Here is a 22,789-nt window from a genome sequence, read left to right as displayed (position 1 = left end):
AAAGGCACGTCTCCTTTGAGCAGACATTAAAGGAATAAATATGCAATAGGGAAAATGTACAGCGAGCACTGAGCTCATCAGTCACTTTTTGTTTAATCTAATTGAACACCATATATCCTCTGACCTTCTGCGCTGGCACTAAATTCTCCTGTGTTGTTCTTTCCATACGCAGCTCTATTGACAGATGGGGAAAGCCTAGAGTTTGCTTTAGGCTTCAGATAAGTAAAGTTAAACATACAGCAGATAAAATTGTTTTCCCAGCACTCCTCTCCCACTGACCAATTGTGGGTGCTCACTGGGAGGGATTAACTCCTCCGGCCTGTATCCCACCCCTGGCTTGGGGCATGGCTCTCTGCAGCGAGCAAAAGCTGTGAGAGGGCAGAGGCAGAAGCAGTGTGCTGCAGGAACCCTGGAAAGTTCATTTTTAGAGTTGGTTCTGCAGTTGCTGAGCTTCATTTCCATGTGGCAGACTATTAGGGAAAACAGTGCCGCTCCTATCTAAATATATTTCCAGAGTCACTAAATAATTTACTGAACAGCTAATCAGTTGGCATTTGCTGATGCTGAACCAGGTTTTAAATAAAAAGTGTTGAATTGCATCAGATGCCTCGTGCATTTTCCCTGCTTATACAGCCTCCAAGCTCTTGCTGCCTGTGCAAGAGTGCAGTCGGTCAACAGAGTTTTCTGGGAGGCAAGGCAACCACAGAGCTGGGTTTGGGGAAGAGCTGGGTGCCAGGGTGTCAGATCAGGTGCAGGCTTTGATCATGCAAAAGACTTGGAAATGTGCCCACCTTTTGAAATGACCACCTGCAGACTCATCTCCTTGCAGGCAAATGAGAAGAGCAATCTGGCCTTTGCCAGCATCACTTGGTAATGCCACCTGCAGAGCTATTTCTTCCAGTATAGTGAAAAATCCTTTTGTCTGTATCTGGGGAGTTACCACAGATAAAACCTCCATGCACGTACAGCTGTGCCTGTGCTCCTGGACATGTGAGCAAATAACTCCTTGAAATGTAAACCAAAAGTTACAGACGAGCCCGGAGGTGATGACCATATAGTTCCCAACAGGCTGTGTTAAAGAAGATTTCTTTACTGTAAATAGCCTTAATGCTCCCTTTTTCTATTAATAGCACCAGGCAGGGCAGGAGACAGCAGAGGGGCTGTTTCCTGCATGTGGTTGTGGAGTCAGACTGGAATGGTGTGAACCTTGTGGCTCAGGTTTTCCATGGCCAGCTGCAGAACCTGACACAGGGGTTGGCATGATCAGGATCCCAAACTATGGGCTTTGAGATCTCTGAGTGCATATCAGTGTCTGAGTAAATAGAGGCCTTCTGCCATCCCCAGAGGCTGGGAAGGACCCTGCAGAGGGTCAAAAGCCACCTACCATCTCTCTTGGGGCTCGAGAGAAAGTACGAAGGCTGACTTTTTCGATCAACTCTGTACTTAAGGTGAATTTGGCTATCCTCAGGCAAAGGGAATGGCAGGATCACTGAGGACATTGACCAGTGTTGCTCCTCCATGGTGCAGCCTCCGTCTCCCCTCTGCAGCCTGTCCCAGAGATCAGATGGAGTCATGCAGCTGCTGGTTTAGTAGGGGAGCTGCACCTTGCAAAACTCAGCCTTTTGAGCACACCCACAACAGAACGACATCCTTTTGATGAAGCAAACTTTCCCTTATTACATTCAAGGGGGCTCAGGCGTAAAACAAAAACCCAATGACTCCTGAAGGAATAAGAGAGACAACAGTCCCTCCTCTCCCCTGTAAGGGTCCAGTGGTTGCCCCTGTGAAGGAAAGGAGCTGTGTGAATCAGGATTGTGGGTCACCCCTGCGGCAGTGACAACTGACCTTGCAGTTGATTTCCAGCAGGTTGGGAGTGGCTTGAAATGGATGAAGCTGCCTCAAACTTCGCCATAAAAAAAGTCATTACACGTGTCCTTAAAACTTGGGTTGGAAATACCTGGCTAAAGGTGTGCCTGAAACCGGGTGAGGCCTGGATGGAAACGTTTCCCTCTGGCGTAAAGTGGGTGAGGATGTGCTGCCTGTTCCTTGGGTGGCTGTGCTGAGTGAGTGGCTTTCTGTCTCGTTCAGAACAGCAGAAGGGTTGTTGTTGCTGTGTTTTGTGTCTCCAGGGGACTCAGGGTCATTACCCTGCACTGGGAGCAGTGCTGGAATGGAGTGCATCACTCCTGGGAAAGCCCTGGCAGGGGGAAGCCAGGATGACTTGCCCTGCTTTAGGGTCTGCTTGCCTTCATTCTGCCTGCACTTTGAAGTACCTCAAGGTTTTAACTATAAAGCTCTAACCACCAAAAAACAAAATCTTGGCTGGGGAAAGCACATTGCCATGGCGTGTTTCCTGGGACTGAGTGACTTATGATGCTGTGCTGCAAGTGAGGGTAGGACTCCTTATTTAGAGGAGGTGGGTCACACTCATTTGGAGTCCAAACTCCCCTGGAGACGTTTTCTTCCCCCTTTTTTTCATGACATCAGCCAGGACTTGATGTTACTATTTTAAAAACAAAAGGAGGGGACACCCCCCCGCTTCCCCTTCGCTCTCTGCCAAAAGGAGAACAAAGAACAGCTAAAACACACAAGTTCTGGCACTCGGTGTGGAAATAAAAACATTCATCCTCATGTCAGGTAGGGAACTGCCCGACCCCCCTGCCAAAGCAAGCAAGCTGGGCAGCAGAGCGAGCCCACGGCATGGAGAAGCCTGGGCAAAGGGGATGCCCGGTGTCACCCCGCGCCTGGGCAGCTCCTGCCAAACTCCTGCGCTGCTGTACCACTGCCAGGCTGTGCTGGGACGCTCCCGGCCATGGGCAGCCTTCCAGGGAAGGGCTACCCTGCTCCTCCCAGGCTGTGAGGTCGGGAAGGACCTTTCTTCTTCCCTTCTCCCACCCCTCTCCTGCCCACTACTTAGGCCCTGGTGCACGGTGCAGGGGTAACCCAGTGTAATTTCCATGTTTTAGACACTACCATCTTTGTCTGGCTTCTTGCTCGCCATTTAAACATGTCAGCAGTTCCCAGCATGGATTCCTGTGCTGTGAGTTCACCCCCCGCAAGCATCCAAACTGCAAGTCGGGGCTGCTGGCTCTTCCCTGCCTGTCTGTGAAGCATTACTGGAACAGGGGCCAGTTCTCCAAACATGAGGAAGAGATTACTTGGGCTTTCTGGAAGGCTCCCTCCCATGCCTTCAGAGCGGAGCAAATGAGGATAATTTATCTGCTGGCTTCCAGCTGAACCCAGAAGCCTGGAGCAGCCAAGGACTACACTGTTTGTCCCAGCTCCTGCAAGAAGGCATTTTTCCATTGTTGCCGTTGTATATCCTTCACATAATTTGTTTGTGCCATCACCTTCTGGGGCCAAGATAAGAGGTCATCCCCTGCCTTTTACTGGCGGTGTGTTCCCTAGAACAATCCAGGGGAAAACTCGCAGGAAGGAGCCGTTGAAGGAGGCTTTCGTACGTCCAGTGCAGCCTTCGTTACAGTCATGTAAACAGTTTTGAGCAATCTATCTGGTGAGAAACACAACATGCCAGAAGGGAATTGTTCTCTGAGCTGTAGGTATGGATGGGCCAGAGCGGGCGGATCGGCGCATGTGGGTTGCCAGCTCGATGGACACAGCAGCTGCCTTTCAGGGGAACAAAAGGCAGGCAGGGAGCCTCTGTGTGCCTGTGCTCTCATTCCCCTCAGGACGTGGAGTTCGGTGTTGTGCCTGGATGGCAGGCCTGTGTTCCCTTGCCGCTCCATCTGCTGTGATCTAACACGGTGCTCAGGGATGGGTTAATGTCCTGCTGCTCCCACAGAGGGGTGCAGCAGCGGGGACAAGGCAGTGCGGATGGCTGGGCGCTCTGCAGCAGGAGCAGCCAACTGGAACAACACTGTAACGCCATCCACTTTAGTGAAGTTACTCGTGATTTTTGAATGTGGACTTGGGGCCCAGTGGCTCCAGCTTGGCACAGCACAATGGGAAAAGAGCAGATTTTCTGTTTGCTTCCATCCTGTGCTGGCTCTGGTGCCTCTTTCCCTATCCAAAACATCTCCATGCTGCCTGAAGTCACTTTACAGACAGTTAAAGCTTAAAACATGGCATTCACCTTCATGATTTTTTTTCCCCTTAGAGCAAGTCATGGAGGAAGATCAAGAATATGGTGCACTGGTCCCCGTTTGTAATGTCTTTCAAGAAGAAGTACCCTTGGATCCAGCTAGCGGGACACGCAGGTACGGAGCATGGGGAGGGACAGAGTGCTGGAAAGGCCCTTGGTTATCCCAGGTTAATGGGCTTTGTTGGGCTGAACTGCTTCAGGCTGCTGCATGAGTGTCACAGCTTGCAGCTCCCAGTCTCTAGCCCAGGAGAGTGACTTACCTAAATGCCTGGGAGGGTGGTGTGAAGGTGCTCTGGGCTTTCAGTCTCACAGGGCCCACAGGTATTATTGCTGCTTTTTCCTCGGGCAGCAGAAAGCTGGGTGCTTTGGGTGAGTGCCAGGCCCACCTCCTGACCCACTGCAGAGCAGGTGATGCTGCCCAGCACAAAGGTGCCTCACACATGAGTGTAGAGACAGGGGCGTGAACCTACAGTGCAATGCACAGAGGATGTGAAGTGAACGTGTTGGGTGCTGCAGGACAGTCTCTGCCCTGTTTGGGGTGACAGTGCTGGTCATAAACCTCTGGCAACCTGAGCTTTTCAGTCCCTGCCTGTGGGGACTCTTTTGGGTGCAGGTGTAAATGGAAGGGCTTCCAAAGTGTTGGGCTGCCCTTCTTGTTTTAGAAGGCACAGCATCATCCCCCCACCATCCAAAGCAAGTGCCACATTGTCCCTTGTCACCCTCAGGTAGTTTCAAGGCAGCAGCCAATGGCAGGATACTGAAGAAGCACTGTGAGTCGGAGCAGCGCTGCCTCGACCGCCTCATGAACGATGTCCTGAAGCCCTATGTCCCTGCCTACCATGGAGATGTGGTCAAGGATGGGGAGCGATACAACCAGATGGAAGATCTGCTGGCTGAGTTTGACTCCCCCTGTGTTATGGACTGCAAAATGGGGGTCAGGTGAGTGGCTTCGGGGATGTTTTCTGAGTTTTAAGATGGGATACTCAAAAATAAATGCATCTCCTGAGTAAAACTGCCTGAAACACACAACTAAGAACACCGGGCTCACCTGTCTTCAGGAAAAGCTCAGCCAACAGCAGGAGAGAGCCATGGGGAAACCTGGGTGTGGAAAGGATACACCAGGTTCCTTCCTTCACTGGTTGGTGAGACTGTCCTACATGCTGGGAAAGGTTTGCTGGGGTGGAGGGGACAGCACTCTGCTTGGGTTTGGGTACACCAGAATGGCATAGTAACTGTTTGGAGGTCCTCTCTGCCACATGAGGACACAGCCAAGGGATGGGGTGTAGGAGATCCTGTCCAGGGTGCCAGAGGGGTGAAATAAAGGCATTGAAAGGCACAATTTCAGTGAGGGAGAAATTTTCCCTCTGCGTAGCCTTTGCTCCTATGCGCACTGGAGAGATGAAATGCGTGTGCTAAGCAGTTCAGTGCCTTTCATGCAAAGCTCTTGAAACATTTCCTAACAGATGAGCAACATTACCCGTGTCCTCCTTGAGAAGCATCTCCAGATCCGCCAGGATCCCAGGCTGCAGCCACTTGGCCAGCAGCAGTTTTTGAGTGAGCCGTGCCACAGCTGACAAGGGTGTCCCGGAGCAGATGTGAGCAGGGCTGGTGACCCCAGGTGGCTGCCAGTTTTGGAGCAGCCTCAGGCCACCCCTCGGCCCTGGGTGTGCTGCAGGCTGGTGGCAGGAAGGGTTGAGAACCCCGTCGCTGGCAAAGGCGCAGCCCAGACATGGTGGAGACGCGCTGCTGGAAAAGCTGATGGTTTCTGTGGGAGGGAGGAATCTTTTTTTCCCCTCCTGAATCCCGATGTGAAACTCGAACTGGCGTGCCGGGCTGTCGGCAGGGAAGAGGCGGGGAATACTTTCCACCGGAGGGGTGGAGGGAAGGGCAGAGGGCCCGGCGCAGCCATGTGGCTCCGGCTGGCACACACAGGCTGCTGTGGGAAGGAAACAGGACCCACTCTGGACCCAGACAGCAGCCACCAGAAGAAGAGCTGCTGGACAGGCTTCCGAGGTGCTCCTGTGGCTGTCTCTGGGAGGAAGAAAGCCTCCCATGCACAGATCACATGTAAGGTGATTTGTGCACTTGGGGATTCGGAGCTCAGGCAAGGGGGCAAATGCTGGGCATCATCATCCTGAAATAAGATGGTGCTGTGGGAGGAGCTGGTGAGAGAGGATGAAGGGAGTTAATGCTGTGGAATGGGGCATCCCCATGGCCAAGCAAATAATCTGAACCTCAGGGCTGTTAAACCTGTCCTCTGAGCCAGCAGCCTGCTGCCACGCAGATACAGGTTTGGTTATTCATGCCAACCTGGCTTTGGGACGTGGCAGCCTACCATACTCACTCCTAAACAAAACATTGTCTTTCTTAAGCCTTGGTGATGGCATGAGCCTGAGGCCATGGGGAGGATACACAGACATAGATGATCTGTCATTCTGATCAGAAGGAATTCCAGCTCTCTGAGCAGTGTGAGCAGCACATCTAGCATGCTGCTACTTTATCCTGCTGTTCTATTCCATCTGCCCCAAAATCATGGGTTTGGAGATCTCAGCCGAAGACTTTCATTGCTTTTACCTACAGGATTTTTCAAAGGGGCTGATGGCCTGGGGATGTCTGCCCTAAGCAAAGGCACCAGTTTGCCTTGCTAAGCCTGTGGGTCTCAGGAACACTGTCCCACCGAGTCCGCACAACACCCTCCCTGTGTGTTTTGCTTGGTTCTGGAGGTGAACCACACACTCAGTGCTGGGATTTTGGCACAAGGGACGTGGGCAGAGCGCACTGTCCCTCTGCAGGGCTGGGCATGGCTATTGGGAGGTGTAGAACAGTGACAGATAGGATCATTCCTGTGTTGTTTGGCTGGGACGTCTCACCCAACCTGGTGGGTTGTTTGAGGAGAGTCTGGGCACTTTCCAGGCTGAGCCAGGGTAGATTTGTGAGCTGCAAGAGGAATTCTGTGGGGGTTTACTATTGCTGCAGGAAGTGTTACTTTGTGGATGATGGTTTTATGCATGCCAGAGTGTAGAACTTTTGCACCGCTGTGCTCTGGCACAGAGGGGTGCTTCTCTGAAGGATGGATAAAACCAAGGTCTTTGCACACTCCTCTGCACCTTCCATCCTCCTTCCCCCGTTCCCCATCCTGGCTGCATCCTGTGGTCCTGGGGTAGTGGTAAGCACTTGGCCAAGATTGCCTCCCTTCCTCTGCTTCCTCTTGTAGAGAAAGTTTTTGCTAGATAGTCCACTTGAAGCAGACGTATACTGGGCAAAATCATGACCGTCAGTGGAACAGCCCCGTGTGAAAACACTCTGTTTAGCAGATGGTGAGGCAGAGCTCTCATGGTGCACAGAGTGAGGTGACAGAAAAGCACAGGAGAGGCACGGGAGCAGCTTTGGCTGACCCTCAGAGGGAGCAGCAGCTAATGCTGAAGGACAGGACATAGTAACCTCCCTCTTGCCTTCAATTCAGCTGGGTCCCAGAGCATGTTCACAGTTTCCTGGGCACACATTGAAAGCCATGTTTAGCTTGTGAGAGCTCAGGTTTCCTGAACATTATGGGATGGGCTCCTCAAAACAAAGGGTGGCAGCAGAAGGCTGCCAGTGTGGCAGCAGCAAGGTCATGAGCACCTGTGAGAAATAATTTCCCTTGTTATTGCCATACTGGTTGTGGTTCCTTAATGAACTGAAAAGATATCGAGTGTTGATGATGGAGTGATAATTAAATCAGGATCAATTCACCTCCAATGAGGCTTGCTCTGCTATTTCCTGTGCTGCACTACTCCTTAGGGATCAGCTCTCCTGGATCAGCCTGATTTCTGGGGCAAGGGCTGTCTGTGGGTATATGGAACCTCCTGTGGTGGCCCTGCTCATCACCCCCTCACTCCTTGCAGAACATACTTGGAGGAGGAGCTGATAAAGGCCCGGAAGAAGCCGAGCCTGAGGAAGGACATGTACCAGAAGATGATTGAGGTGGACCCCGATGCCCCCACCGAGGAGGAGAACGTGCTGCGGGCAGTGACCAAGCCCCGCTACATGCAGTGGAGGGAGACCATCAGCTCCACGGCCACACTGGGCTTCAGGATCGAGGGGATAAAGGTGAGTGTGGCCAGCTGTGCAGCTCAGGGGATCAGCTGCTGGGAGTGCTCGCTAGCCAAACTCACAGAGGTACACATGCAGCAGGCTGATGGTGAGACTGGGTAACATCTGGTCATCCCCGGCCCCTGCAGCCCAACCACCACCCAGGCACCTCACCCAGGGCACTGCTGCTCTTCTGAAAGCACAGCTGAGCTCAGGGCAGCCCTGCAAAAGGACAGTTTTAGACATAATCTCATTACGTCAGCTGCTTGGTTGATGTCCTTCACTGCAAAATACAAAGTGCCATCCTCCAGCTTGAAGACTCAGTTTAGTTGTTTGCTTTCAATACTGCTCTGCCACTGGGCTGAGCCATTGATCCAAATCCCAACTTGAACATGTGCCGATCTGCGGTTGGAGCTGTGAGCTTAGCCACAGCCAGTAAGGAGGATGTGTTTACTTGCCTGTCCAGGAAAATTCAGCAGCTGAGCCCTATGAAATGGGACAAACACACACAGCTGCACTTTCTGTCAGCACCTGCATGCACATGTAACCTGCTGACTGCTCTTGCTCAGAGCGGCGCTCACGTTTTTGAAGGCATCAGCTGGGATGCTGTTGTGTCCCCAGTAGATGAGCCAGCCCAGGAGATTTTCTCCAAGCAGGCTTTGCTGTGAGAAGGGTGTCTGGGGTGGCACTTGAACAAAGTTAGGTCTGTAACCACAGAGTATTAGTGATACTGCTTGCATGAACATTAGCAATGGCCTCTGCCTTTTGATAGCCAGCCAGCATGAATTAAAGGTAATACCACACTTGAGCCAAGGGTTTCATCGCATGCCTGGGCATGGTGTTGGCTTGGCAGCCACAGCGAGCTCTGTCAAGTTGTGCTTGCAGTAATTCAGGCTTGGGGTGCTGCTGAGGGCTCAGGCAGTAGCTCAGGGCAGCCACTTGCTCTTAGTGGAAACAATGGCTCAATTTCTTCATGTGTCTTGGTTGGAGGAGTTTCTTTCTCTTGGTCATAGATCGTTTTTCTCTCTGAGCTGGGCAGGATTCTTCCAGAGTGCCCATCCAGGTTTCTGTAGCCTAACCTTCCTGAAGATAGTGGTGTCAAAATGATAGTTTTAAAACAAATGAAGCTGTTCGCTGATAAAGCCCTCACACCAGATTTTGTAGAGTTCCCTGGCAGTGTTTCCCTTCACCTCAGCAGCAAACAAATGCAGGTGTTAGACTGTGGGTTTAAAAGGAGGTCAGCAGAAGGGGGTCACTCAGAGCTGCTACTCTAACCACCCACAGAAGGGAGTTTTCTCTTCCTCTGTGCGTGTTGCACCTTCTTCATTCAGCTCTTTCATGGCCAGCAGGATACAGTGCATTTATCTCTAACTCAACCCCTCTCAGAAACCCCAGGAGCAGCTCTTGGGCTGAGCCCCTTCAAGAGTTTCCTGGCAAGCAGTGCGAGGCACCTCTGCCCGTCCCATGCCTTTGCCTGGGACAGTGCCAGCCATGCTCCCCCCAACAGCTTTCTGCAGTCCCTCCATTGGGTCAGGGCACTTGCCTGCTCGTGCAGCTCTTCCCTGATTTCCCAGGTCTCCCAAAGACCCTTTCCTGCTGTGGATGCCCATAAGCACACTGTGAGCTGCTCCAGCCTGGGACAACCCCATGCCTACTTCTCATTGCTGCTGTTTTGCTATTTATAAAACTGAGGCTGTATAAAAAAGGGGTGTACCAGTTGGGACCAAAGCTCCCATGCACTGCTTCTTTTCCCTGCTTTCTTGGTGTAATCAGAAATATCTGTCTATTTATAGTCCAACATGATATATCCTTGGCCTCCAGTGGTGCTTCTCAGTCTGGGAACGTTTAGGAGGCTTTACCACAAGAGCAGGTCATATGTGAGGCACTTTAAATTAAAATATATGAAAAAAAACAAACCCAAAACCCAATCATGTTCCCAGGGTGGCCAAAAAACACCATGGAGGGAAATAAAAGTCATAAAGGAGTTACGAGATTGCACCTCTGCTTAGCCGACCATGAACGAGTTGCTGTCTGATCTGAGCAGTGGATTTTTTTTCAAAGAGGTGAAGCAGCCCTTTAATTGAAAAATGTTGAGAAGTGCTGGCCTCCAGCAGTATTCCTGCTGCTGCTGCTGGGGGGCTGACTAATTTGATCAAGGCTTTAATTACTGTAATTCTCCTTGAATCCCTCAGCTTCTAGGTTATTTTCCCCTAAGCTAAAGCATTAGCAGTTCATGCTGTTTCACAGCTGGCTTTTTTTCCAACAGGGCTGGTCATGCTATGCTGTATCCCTGTTGTTCTCCCTATTTCTGGGATTGAGTTTCTGTGTTAGGGATAAGTGCCTTCGGTGCCCTGGCTGTCTCCCCAAGTTTGATTTCTTGCTGCGGGTGCTTCCCTGTGAGGAGCAGCGGTGAATCTGCCCTACCCCTCACTCACAGCTGGAGGCTGCTAGAGGAGAGTACTGAGAAGTGCAAGGGAAGGACAGGATTTGACCCTGGGCAAGTGGGAAGGGGTCATAGGAAGGAGAGGAGCAGCGGTAGCGTTTTGGATAGCATGGGCAGGTACGGTGAACAGGCAGCTCAGGGTTGGGCATGAGGATAGAAACCTTTTCCTGGCTGAGCTCTCCCTCTCCCACGTGGCCTTGAGGATCCAGTTCTTCCTCTTTAAAACGGAAATTTTCCTCTGCAAAAGGAGATAATGACATTCATCTAACTTTCTGGAATAGCTTGAACCTGTTGGAAACAGTAGCTATTAATAAAATTTCCATGCTGAAAGTAACACAAGTGATCCCTGGTGGCCCAGCTGAAACTTGCTGGGGCTCACTGTAAGAAGTGACACTCTTGAGCTGCTGCTCTGGTCTGAGTATTACTCACCACTGCCTGCAGCAAGGCCACGGTGGGATGGCATTCCCCAGGGCTGGAATGTTTGCAGGGTCACCAAACCAGCCTGGAAAGCCTCCACCTAACTTTGCCAAGCCAGGCAGCTCACAAGCCCCATCCAAGGCCAGGCGCAGTGCTGGAGGTGGATCTGGCTGACCCCAACCCTGCCCCAGTGACGCCAGCACGAGCTGGAATCGCTGGTGGGGCGGAGGTTGTGATAGCCCTTATCAGCCCCCCTCACATTTCTTCTGTGTGGAAGGCAGCCCCCTCGGGGCTCAGACACCTGTGAATGTCATGGCAGTTGTCAGCCTCATGGCAGCAACCTCTGGCTGGGCAAGGAAACTTCGGGAGGCGGGTAATGCTGGGAGCAGCACTACGGATAGGCTGCTTGGCTTTCCTGAAGCTGAGATTGCCTTATCTGAAAGGCCATCTGTGATTCTCATTTATTTTTAGGAGCACTTAGAAGTCCATCTCCTTTCTTGGATGCTTTGTGGAAAGTTGTGCTCTTTACACGTGAAAGTAGTGCTGTGGTTCTTCTCCAGATTGATATCAATCGTCCCTCTGGGAGAGGGTGGGTTGATTTCTGAGCTGCCACGTCAGGGCTCATATGAGGGACGTATAGCAGCAAAGAGCCCTTCCCCTGTGCATCACACACGTGCCACCGGAGCATCCTCAGCGAGGTCACAGCTGAAAGCAGAGATCCCAGCTCTGTGTGGTCCATCAGCAGCACGGAGTCTCCAGTGAAAAGGTTGTCCCTGACCCCTGCCAATACACACTCTGCCAGCCCTGAGCATTGCTTTTACACCCTGTGGCAGCACAATGGTCAGCCTGAGTCCAGGGTAATTTGGAGCTGGATGCAGTGGTTGCAATCTCTAGAAACAATGGTTTTCCTGGAGGTTTTCTTTTGTATGTTGCTTTTGTTACCACCTTTGTTAATGCTTACACAAAACACAAGCTGGAAGCTGAAGTGTGCTGTGTGATTCATCCCAAACTGCACTTCAGGTGTTGGTTGCTGGTGGGCTCGCCTTGGGCACTCGACCTTCCCCCAAGTTGGACTGGCTGCCATGCCCACAGCAAGCCCCCTGTCCAGGGGGATGCACATTGCCCTCTGCTGGGGCACTTCCCTGGATGGGTCTCAAACCTCCAGGGCAGGTGATTTCATTGTGCCTTCTTCCTCCCCCAGCCTCTACTCTGCTCCTTCATCCTTCATCTTCCCCAGCCCACAGGATGTCTTTTGGCCCCTGTCCCTTCGCTCTATTGTGTGCAAACGAGTTGTCTGGAGCAGTGGGATGGAGCCCTGCAATGGAGCTGTGAGCACAAGCAGGTGTGGTTTAAAATATCCCCTGTATCCAGGAAGTGAGATCTGCCTGCCTGTCCCACAGCCCCTCTGGACAATGAAACGAGTTGATGTAAAAATCAGAGCCCCAGAAGGACCAGGGAAATGGGGAGAGACCTACAAAGCTGCCCAGAGGTTCGGACAGGAGCCTCTGGGCCAGGGCTGAGTGTCATCCCTGCAGTGGACAAGCCATGCCATCCCCATGGCAGGCCAAGGATGGATGTGCCTCTGGGGAATAGGCAGAGGAGAGCACAAGGTTGCTCGCTGCATCTCGGTGCCAGGCTGCTGCCTTGGAGGGTCTGTGATCCGTGGACTAGCAAAGGACCAGTGAGGCCAGGCAGCCATGGGGCTTGCTCCTTGCTGCAATGGTCCATGGAGGGTTTCTCATGGAGGGGTTTTGTGCCTGCTCCCAAGATGTTGTTTCCATCCACACTCAGTTCTGTCCCATCGTGATCATGCTCCGCTGTTCTCCCCAAGCCAGGGAGACAGTCCAGGGCTGGTGTCAGTGCCATGCTCAGCCACAGCAGCCATGGGAAGCCATTTGGACACAGAAACACCAGAAACAGGTAGTCTCCAGCCTCTGTTAGCAGCAAGCACTAGGTCTGTGAGAGAGAGTTTGTCCACATTGCCAGCGACCTTGGCAAGTGTTTGATGATGGGGAGTTCCATTTGCAGTAGAGGTCAATGCATCAGGGCTGTGGGATACCTTGGGATGTGCAAGCAGAGACCCGCTGCCTTTGCTCACCCCTGCTCCACAGGCAGATCCTTCAGCTGCCAAAAATGCTGGTCACATCCTACTCGGCAGCATGCGTGGCTGCAGAAACATTACTCCTGCCCCAACTCCCTTCCTCCCCATCCCACTCACCACTGTCCCTTCTTTTCAAGAAAGAGGACGGCACTGTGAACCGGGACTTCAAGAAGACACGGACAAAGGAACAAGTAATGGAGGCCTTCAGCGAGTTCACCAGAGGAAACAGGAACATTTTGGTGAGTGGGGGATGTTCGGGGGACTGCCTGGAGAGAGCATTTCCTGTGGAGCCTGGCCTCAGCACATCAGGTCCCTGCACTGCAGGGGTGAAGCCTGAGCAATCTCTCATAAAAAAGCTTGAGAAATGTTGAAAAGAAACACCATGCAGGGTGCAGGGTGAAGGGAAAGCAGTGGGGAGCTGGGAGGGGACTTGGCTGCAGCAGCACTGCTTGACCAGAGTCTGAGTCTGCTGAAGATCTCCAGGATTGGCTCCCCAAACCCACTGAGGAGTCACAGCCGTGCTCTGTCCCTCATCCCTGGGCTGGTGGTCACCCCTGAGCCCACTCTGTACCCCAGTATGAGTGGTGGGGGCTCCCAGCCTGGCAGGGTGGGCTGCCTGTGCCTGGCCTCGCAGAAGGGTGGCCCTGTGCCAGGCACGCTTCACACGGGCAAGCCACAGCCAGCATTTTCCAAGCTTCTCTAAGTTGCCAGGAGAATAAGAGATCTGGCTGTAAACAATTTACACCAACTGTGTCAAATAACCTATTTGACAAAGCGCTCCCATTTTAAGCTGTGCTGTATAAAGTCTCCAAACGCAAGGCTCCAGTGGGAGTGGCCTTTGGCACTGCCTCCTTCAAACTGGCATGCTTGCTTTCACGAGTTACCCAGGGATTATTCCTGGATCTGAAGATGAAGTAGCCTGGCTACATTTTATCCCCAAAGAACTTGGAGCCCACATCATGCCTTGCCTCTGGATGGGGCTCCTTGGCCAGAGCATTTTAATCCGGTGACCCCCACCTGTCCTCTTGCAAGTGTGTTACAGTGCCCAGATACCTGCTGTGTGTATGTGTGTTCCTGTGCTTAATTCTTCTATCTAAACCCCAAAATTAGTGGAGCCCCCTGAGACTCTTCAGTGCCTTCCAGCAATTTGCAGGGATGCTCAAACAGGCTGGTGGGTCTTGACCTTTGTGCTGGCCATCGTGAAAGCCCTTCCTCCTACAGGACTAACTTTACAAAAGTGCTGATAACAGAGTTGCAGAAGTGTCTCGTGGTGTGTGACTGACTGAGTACTAAACTTACAGATGAAGTGAAGAGTTGATCTATTAAGAGAGTGCAGGGGAGAGGAAAAAGTAGCAGCTGCTGAATTAGGTGTTCCCTCCATGGATGCAGCAGGGACACTCTGCAGAAAGCAAATCCTTTCACTAAGTTTTGAAAGCCATGGGAGCTCACAGGGTGCTGTAGAAGCCAAAAGCATAAGTGGATGGTAAAACAGAGGGGACACTCTCCAAAGGGAGAGGTCTGTGGGAGGATGCTGGTGCAGGGCGTCGGAGGAACACCCTCGGCGTCTCTCCATGCGAACATGGTATCATGGAGACCATGCTGGGAGCAGGGGTGACTTCCCTGTCTGCCCCAATGCTGTAGTTTTTATGTAGGTTTCCTGCAGCACTGATGGCTTGGATTTGGTTTTTTTTTTGTAATTCCAGAACAGTTATCTTAACCGGTTGAAGGGTATCCGCGCTACCCTGGAGACATCCCCGTTCTTCAAGTGCCATGAGGTAATACTGGTGTTTAGATAGATCTGCCTGGAGAGGCAAACTGTTTAATCTCAGCTTGTCCAAGGAGAGAAGTCAAAGTCAGAGGCTGTTTTATTCTTATGTGCATATATATCCGTGTTTTCATATGTGTATCTAATACTTATGTACAAATACAGATGGTAACATACAATGTTTATGTGTCTGACATGGGCTCGAATCTACTGAAAGCCAGTGTTTAAACAGATTAAAAGATCTAGGAGGAACTCAGGCTGTTTATGACAGGGAAAATTCCCTAGTGTAAAAGCACAGGGGTTTTCTCAGGAGAAATGTCTGTTTGAATGCATGTCAGGTATCATTTGGCTGCCAGTTGCTCCACATGATCAAACAAGGCTTCAACAGAGCCATAAATTGCAGATACCCCAAACCTGCCTTTCCTGAGCTGGTTGGAGCACTTCAGTATGAACTCTTCCTTTCAAAGGACTTTCCTACAGAAATGACTGCCCATGATAGCAACATTTTCTATAGCGAAGATTCAGTGCTGATGTGAAAACAAGGAGGGAATGCTACCTTTTTTGGCCATTTCAGGAACTGAAATGCTCCACAATTTAGTGCAGTAATTTTGCTATTGCATCTACTTAACAAAACATGGGAGTGCGTGTCCTTGTCACGTGTTGTGTAGGAACAAGAGCCTCATAGGAACCTTTGACTCCTAGGGCTCGGGAGCCACAGCTCCAAGAGTCCACTGTCCCTCATCCAGAGGCACAGGAGACACCTCAGCCCCGGCACACACGGAGGGCCCTGCCGGGATCCAGAGGCAGATGGGGCTGTGCCTCCTGGTGGCAGCGCCTGGAAAGCAGTTGGAAGGGAAATGTCAAAACTGAGGGTTTCAGGTCAGCTCAACACAGGAAACAGAATTCTCCCTGAAACCGAGTGCCAGGGTTTCATTTGAAAACACAGAAACAAAGAAGCCTTTCAAAGAGGGTTTGAAAGAAGTTTCCACTCCTTAAAAATTAAAAAGCAGCAGCTTTGACTTCCCATCCCGCTTCGAGATGAAGCACAGCAGAAGGTCTGCCAGGCTCTGTGTCGCTCCATGGGGCCCTTGCTGAGCAGGGCTCCTCCAAGGAGCTGCAGGTCAGTTGGGTAGTCCAGGAAAGGCAAATGAAGAATGTCAGCAAAAGGCTTTTCCTTAAAATTAGAATGCTCTGTCCGGCCAAGAGAGGACTGTAAGAGGTTAGCAGGAGGAGAGCTAAAGATAAGCATTTCTCGGAAATAATATGCATCTCTGGACCTTGGATGTTTTCCCAACGCACTGGAGGAAAAAGTCTCCTGAAAAATGTAAATTCATAACAGCTTTTGCAAACAGTACATGCATCCTGTTCAAAACCCTCGTCTAGAGGCAAACGTCAGCCTAAGCCCTGCTGATAGCACGGATGAGGGAGTCCCCAGTAACATTTAGTGCTGCTGTTTTGGAGGGCTGACACCAGCTGGATTCTCTTCCATGTACCTGCACATCATAAGGGGCACTCGTGGCTCTCAGTGCACTGCATCACCTCTGCTGTGGCCCTTGCACTCTGGTCACCAAGGTCCCTGTTTGTGACACAGGGGCAAGTGAGTTCGTAATTCACCAATTCATGCACATCAGAGAGAGTTTGGAAAGGAGTTTTCATTTGGGACAGCTCTGAAACACACCCACTGATGCTTTTCTGTAGAAGCCGCTGCTGAAATCTTCTGACTGGAGGAGCAGATTCAGCAGAAGAGCACGATGGTGGCTGGCCTGATAGTGATACACATTTCCTAAGCACTGGGAAGCCACAGCAGAGCTGCTGCTGGGTGTCCTCCTGGCTGGGACTGTGAGCCAGGATGGGTCAGGATGCCTAGCTGGAGATACCCACCTGCTGAGCCTCTCTCTGCTCTGTGCACGGTGACCATTGGGCTTGTGGGGTCTCATCCCACTGCAACAGGCCTTGAGACTCCTGCTGTCAGGGCCCAAATGCACCTGTGGGCTTCCATGGGCTTGCTGAGGCCACTGCTTGCTACAGGATTTTCCCAAAGGTCAGTCAGGATATGAACGAGGCCTTCAAAGCAAATGTAGCTGAGTGAACTCAGGGAAAAGGAAATCCATGAGCATGCAGCTCTGTACCTTGCATCCCCAGAGTGCTGTAAGCACCAGGATGATGTTCTAGGGGCAATCTGGGTGTGATTGGATGGTGTTTGAGGCAGGAGACAGCACATTGCAAGTAACTTGGAGTGTCCCCATCCCTGTGGTGGTGCCTGCAGGATTGGTGAGTGCAAAGAGTACAAGCTGATCACAAAGAACCAGCCTTGAAAAAATCCCCATCTGAAGGCTGAGACAATTCATCTCATTCCTTCCTAGGGGACCTTGGCTCAGTTTCCAAAATGACATCTCTTATCTTTCATGCCCATGTTTTTCTGATCCTCTCCTTCTGCCAAGATCTGGGATTTGTATGAGTAAATCAGCTTGTCCAAATGCCCCATTTGCATGTGCAAACACAACCAGCAGCACGTAGAGTTTGTTTTTCCTCATGCAGGAAATTGCAGCAGCATCTCTTGTAAATGCAGCCTGAGATGAGGTATCTGAAAGCCCCAAAGAGGGCTGAAAATGAGCAACAGGAGCACCACTAACTGGTCTCACCTCTCCACAGGTAATTGGGAGCTCTCTGCTCTTCATTCACGACAAGCAGGAACAAGCCAAAGTCTGGATGATTGACTTTGGGAAAACCACCCCACTGCCGGAGGGACAAGTTCTCCAGCACAACGTGCCCTGGGTGGAAGGGAACAGAGAGGATGGCTACCTCTGGGGGCTGGACAACCTCATTCAGATCCTGACAGAGTTGTCCCAGAGCGAAGACTTGCATTAAAGCCGCGCATCTGACTCTGCCACTACCCCCAGCCTGCCCCCGACTGACTCTTCTGAACTGCACTACAAGACACTTTCCAGCCCTCGCCCTCCCCATTTGAAAGCTATACTCTCCCTATTTAATGTGTTTTTGTTGTGGTTTTTTTAGGTTGTCTTGGTTGTTCCCCCTCCCCCACCCCCCTTGTAAATAGAGAGCTAACCTGCCAGAACAAAAGCTGGACTTGAAACCTTGGCTTTGCAAAGTCAGTGGGAGCAGGCAGCCAGGAGCAGCCCCTGGCCAGGAGGGGTTGCTTAGGCAAGTGCATGCTTCGCCTATTGTGCTCTTGTCTCTTGCTCAGCATGATGTTAAGAGGGCTGGCAGAGGAAGGAGCCTCCTCCTGCACCGGGATTGTCCTGAAAACACTCAGTGGTCATGCCCAGGACCCTCTGGCAGCCAGAGAGTGTGAGTGAGGTGTGGAGATGGTGAAGGACACTGTAGTGGGAGCCCTTTAGTTGTCTTTGCCAGCACCTTTCAGCCCAGGTAGCTGGCTGCGCCAAGTTTTTTCAGAGAGGCTAGAAAGGCAGATTTGGGTTTTAATTTGTGTTCAAGACATCCTGTAGAGGTTGCTCAGTAATTTTGGAGTGGCACTGGAGGGTGAGGGTTTCCCTCCTGCTGCAGAGCCATGTAGTCAGGCACAGGTATTTGCCATGGCCGGTGCTTCCCACCCACATCCCCCGTGCTGGGTGCCCTGGTGAGTAAAACTGGACTCCTCTCTAAAGCCCCAGCTCCCCTGCTAGGAACTGCTTCCAGCCTACCTTAGCTGGGGTCTCCAATCCTCCCTAGCTGGGAAAAATAGCTTATAAAGGACTACTATGAGACCTAAAGTAGCCATCCAGGTTGATAAGTCTTTTTTGTCAGCAGCTGAGCACGTGTGTAGTGCCACCAATGCCCACAGCTAGCCCAGGGCAACCCTCCTGTCTGGAGCATCTCCGTAATTTCCATCTGCATCAGGTGCAGGGTTACAGCAGCAAGGCAGCTCCCGGGTCAGCCACCTTTGGCAAAGCAGAGTCGGGGTCAGGCATCCCCGTGCCTTCCCCTTTTTCCGCAGAGCTGGCTGCCTGTGGCTGCACTGCTCCCGTGCCTGCTGGGGCCGTGTGATGGCCCCGCTCCTGCGAAAACACCCAGTTCCCTATTTAGGGTGGAGGCTATTTGTTAACTTCCTGGAACATTTGAACCAAGCGGCGGCAGGGCTGGCACGCTAAAGGTCATCCCTGGAGAGGCGGGCGGGGAGGGGAGGCTGCGGCAGGCTGGGAGCCCTCACATCGAGGAGCGTGCAGCACCGGAGGTGGTGCAGGAGCTTGGCAGCCACGCACCCCTCGCCTGCTCCATCCATCCCCAAGCCCACTGTCCCGTGTCGTGCCCCAGGAGCAGGGCTCCAGAGCCCCTCTGCCATAGTTTGGTGGGTCCAGCACCCTTGATGGGGGAGACCTCCCTTGCAGCAATAAGGAGGAGTTGGCCACCAAGCCATCTGCAGCCAAGCGTCTTTCCCAAGGACTGAAGTTTCCGAAGGTTTTTCTCACTTCGTATCTCACCAGACAGGTGTCTTTCACTCATCGGATGCCATTGTAAATGGTTGCACTGTTTTAGCTCCTCTCCAGGCTTTCTAGAATAGCCCATGTGGAAGTGCCTTATAGACTTGACTCTGTTCCATTAGTGTCATGGAAAAGGTTGGGTTTTTTTTTTTTTTTAAGTTATATTTATTTTCATCCCATTTTAATTGCACAAAACACTACAATTTAATGCATGGAATCCTTCTGGTTTTTTTAAACTGTGTTTTTAGTTTTTAAGCCATGCCTTTTTCCAGCTTTGGAGAAAGGCTGTGAACAGATACGCGTAGCTGTGTACCACTTACCGCTGTACTTTAGCTTCGAGCTGCTCTTATATATGTACGTTATTTTTTAAGCCTGTTTATAAACCAGATTCCTCGCTTCATGGCTTCGGAAGAAGCAGATTGTTGCTCTCAGATGTCTCATGCCTTCCCGGAGGCTGGAACGGTTGCTGTGAGGGATTTTCCCTGCTCCCACCACCCCTCTCGGTCATTGGGTAATACCGAAAAAAAATCCAAACCGCTCTGGAACACCAACGCACAGTGCCTGTAAAATAGTCCTGTAACATTGCAAATAAAGGCATATGGGAAGCATTCCCCTGGTGTGCAGTCAGTGTCTGCCCTGTGCAGCTTGTGGCAGCCTTGCAACAGCCTTTCATGTCCATGACTGGGGGGGAATCAGGCTCCAGCAGTGCTGCACAAAAGCGAGAGTAGAGAAGGACCCTGTGCTGGGAACAGATCCTGACAAACAGGAACTGGCTCTGCAGGGAGCAGGGCAGGGGCAGAGCAGAACTGGGGCTGTGGGGGCCCAGGCTCCATGGGAGCGACCTGCCAGAGAGGCCTGAATTTCTCCATCCCCCTTCTGCAGGGAAGGCCACTGAAGGCAGCTCCAAGTTTTTTGGAATGTTTTTGGCTCCCACTGAGTGGTTTCTGAATGCCACCCTGTGATTTCTGCACTGGAGAATACCGAAGTGCCCAGGAGAATCAGAACTGCTTGGCACAAGCAAACACTCCGCCTGCTCCTCTCCCTCTCAGCTGCACTATAGGCAGGGCCAGAGGGAGTGCTTCGGACCAAAGGCTACAAAAAAACCATCAGATTGTTTCTGCAATGAAGGAGGAATCAGGTTGTAGAGCCTGAAGGCAGCTCCTTTCCCTCCTGGTTGGCTGTGCAAGCACAGGACAGCAGGAGCTGTCCTGGCACAGATGTGGCTGAGGAGGGGCAGGTGGGCTGCCCCATAGGAAAGCCAGATTTAGTGCCCAGACCACCAGGAGCAGCCTGGCCTGGGGACCAGTCCTGGCTCACCACAGGTCCTCTAAAACAAGCTGCAGGGGAAACCCTGCAGCCTGGAATTTGAAAGCTAGAAACCTTGGTTGTAGGCAGAGCTGGCAGACACTGGATGTGAGGCTGCTGCCTGTGCACCAGCGATCTCTCCTGGGCTGTGGGAAAGCAAACACATTTCCTGTCTGGCTGCTGAGCTCACTCCGGCAGAGCTGACTGCCTGTTTTACTTATAGGTCCAGTTTTTGGGGTCTCTCTGGTATTTCCTCTTCCTACCTTCAGAGGAAAACAAAAGCCTCCAAAACGTACCCAGCTGCACCCTCAAAGGCGAAAACAGAGGGTGAAGAGCCCTGTTCTGTGAAAACCTCCTTTGAGAGTTGAGGAAACACCATGACATTGTGGTGGAGAGTGTGCAGAAAAATTCACAACGCCAGAGGTTCATGTCCAGAAAGGAGACAGAGGAGTCCTGTAACTATTCAAATAAAGGGAGAGGCCATGGGGCATTTCCCCTGAGGTCTCTCAAATTATTGGAGGATGCAGCCTCCTTTTTATCCTAATTTCCTGGCCGCAACACCCTCTTCCTTTCCCCATTGGCTGAGATACTTGGAAGGTACAGACTTCCCAATATGCCTACCACATGTCCCCGTCTTATATGCACATCCCCCCGTTTTTATGTATAGCAGAACAACATTCGTAATTCTATTAAGTCTTTGTTCTTCTTCTCTAGGTTCAGGAATTTAAAATGGCCTTGGCTGAGCAGCAGTCCGTGTCAATTGGTAACATGTTCTAGAACTGACAGTTTTTCCCATTACTTCCCTGTCTGTAAGTCCCTGGCCAAATCAACAAGCAGATTCACACAGTCTGTTTGTAAAAACACATTCATCTTACTCCTTTCAAGAGGAAAAGGGAGTAAGTCAGGAAAAGAAACCCCTTGTGGCTGAGTGCTGGTGTCTGCTGACCCTAAGTTTTATGCAGAGGGTTGGGAAGGGGCAGGCCCCCATTGGCACATGCCACAGCAAGAGCCTGGCTTCGCCCCCCCCCCCCCCCCACCTGACTTTACTGCACCCCCAAAGCAAAGCCCAGAGCTCCCTGCCACCTTATGGATCAATAAACTAAATTTTTCATAAACTCAGTATAGAGAAGAGAGGCCAGGACTTGTTATTAATGCAACAGAGAAAACTTTAGACCTTGCTGAGACCTTTACTCTTTCAGAACAGAGCCTCCCAGCACCTTCAGCGGTGCCAGGGGGTGTAAGGCAGCCTGCTCAGGCTGTAGGTGGGGAGGGGACAGCTCCTTTCCTTCATCATTATCTGATTAGGCACTACTTGCCCAAAATGAGCCTCCTATAAATCAGGGGGTGCTGGGGGCCAGCTGGGTGTTCCAGCCTCTGAAAATGGAGCACTTGGCTGTGGTGGCTGATAGGGGTCAAATGGTGTGCTTGGGTTTGTTCACAAGCTGGTGGTGTTTTGGAAGCCCCTCAGGAGGAGATTTTACCCCTGCCATGGATGATGCAGAGCAGCCCCCAGCCTGAAGCTTCAAAGTTGGCAACAGCTGCTTTGGGTTTCACCCAGGGCCCCCATGTCCTCCTGCCCAGTGTGGCCGGGGGCAAGCAGGAGTGAGGGGGTTGCCAGGGTGGGAAAACTCCTGCCTGTGTGCTGCTGCAGGGGATGTGTGGCCGGGGGAACTTGGGGACACCATGGCACGGGTGACAGGATGGCCAAAAAGCATCTGAGTGCGGAGGGTGCTTATCAGCCTGGGGATGCCTTTTCCCTCAGCCACTTCGTCGTGGGAATGTGCCTGACACCTCCGGAGTCCTGCTGGCTTGGAGGTGCTGTGGGGGGGATGCTGCCGGGACACCCTCCAGGCTTCGGTGGGGCGGGCTCGCGTTTGGTGGGGGCTGTGCACCCCTTTCCGCCGCACCTTAAGAAGCGAGCCCCGACCCCCGGCCGCCCACCCCCTGCCCCGCGTGGGCCGGAGCCGGGTGCCGGGGCCGGAGCCGGGTGCCGGGTGCCGGAGCCGGGTGCCGGGTGCCGGGTGCCGGAGCCGGGTGCCGGGGCCGGAGCCGGGTGCCGGGTGCCGGAGCCGGGTGCCGGGTGCCGGGTGCCGGAGCCGGGTGCCGGGGCCGGAGCCGGGTGCCGGGTGCCGGAGCCGGGTGCCGG

The 22,789-nt window shown here is 52.2% G+C and overlaps 1 protein-coding gene across 1 annotated transcript in view; it reads left to right on the top strand.

Annotated features, from left to right (window-relative positions):
• ITPKB (inositol-trisphosphate 3-kinase B) overlaps positions 1-19,946 on the top strand; it is a 67,656-nt gene extending 47,710 nt beyond the window's left edge. Inside the window, exons 3-8 of the mRNA XM_042051527.1 lie at positions 4,118-4,217; positions 4,828-5,041; positions 7,987-8,191; positions 13,272-13,373; positions 14,838-14,909; positions 17,552-19,946. Coding sequence (XP_041907461.1) covers positions 4,118-4,217; positions 4,828-5,041; positions 7,987-8,191; positions 13,272-13,373; positions 14,838-14,909; positions 17,552-17,767 — 909 coding nt within the window. The 3' untranslated portion in view covers positions 17,768-19,946. The remainder of the gene's footprint in view (positions 1-4,117; positions 4,218-4,827; positions 5,042-7,986; positions 8,192-13,271; positions 13,374-14,837; positions 14,910-17,551) is intronic.
• The last annotated feature ends 2,843 nt before the right edge of the window (positions 19,947-22,789 follow it).

This window comes from Corvus kubaryi, unplaced genomic scaffold, assembly GCF_017639235.1.
Source record: "Corvus kubaryi isolate FWS band 111438036 unplaced genomic scaffold, C.kubaryi_AGA036_p1.0 76, whole genome shotgun sequence".
In the NCBI taxonomy this organism is placed as follows: Eukaryota; Metazoa; Chordata; class Aves; order Passeriformes; family Corvidae; genus Corvus; species Corvus kubaryi.
Note: the sequence above shows the minus strand (reverse complement) of the source record. Positions and strands in the feature narration are given on the sequence as shown.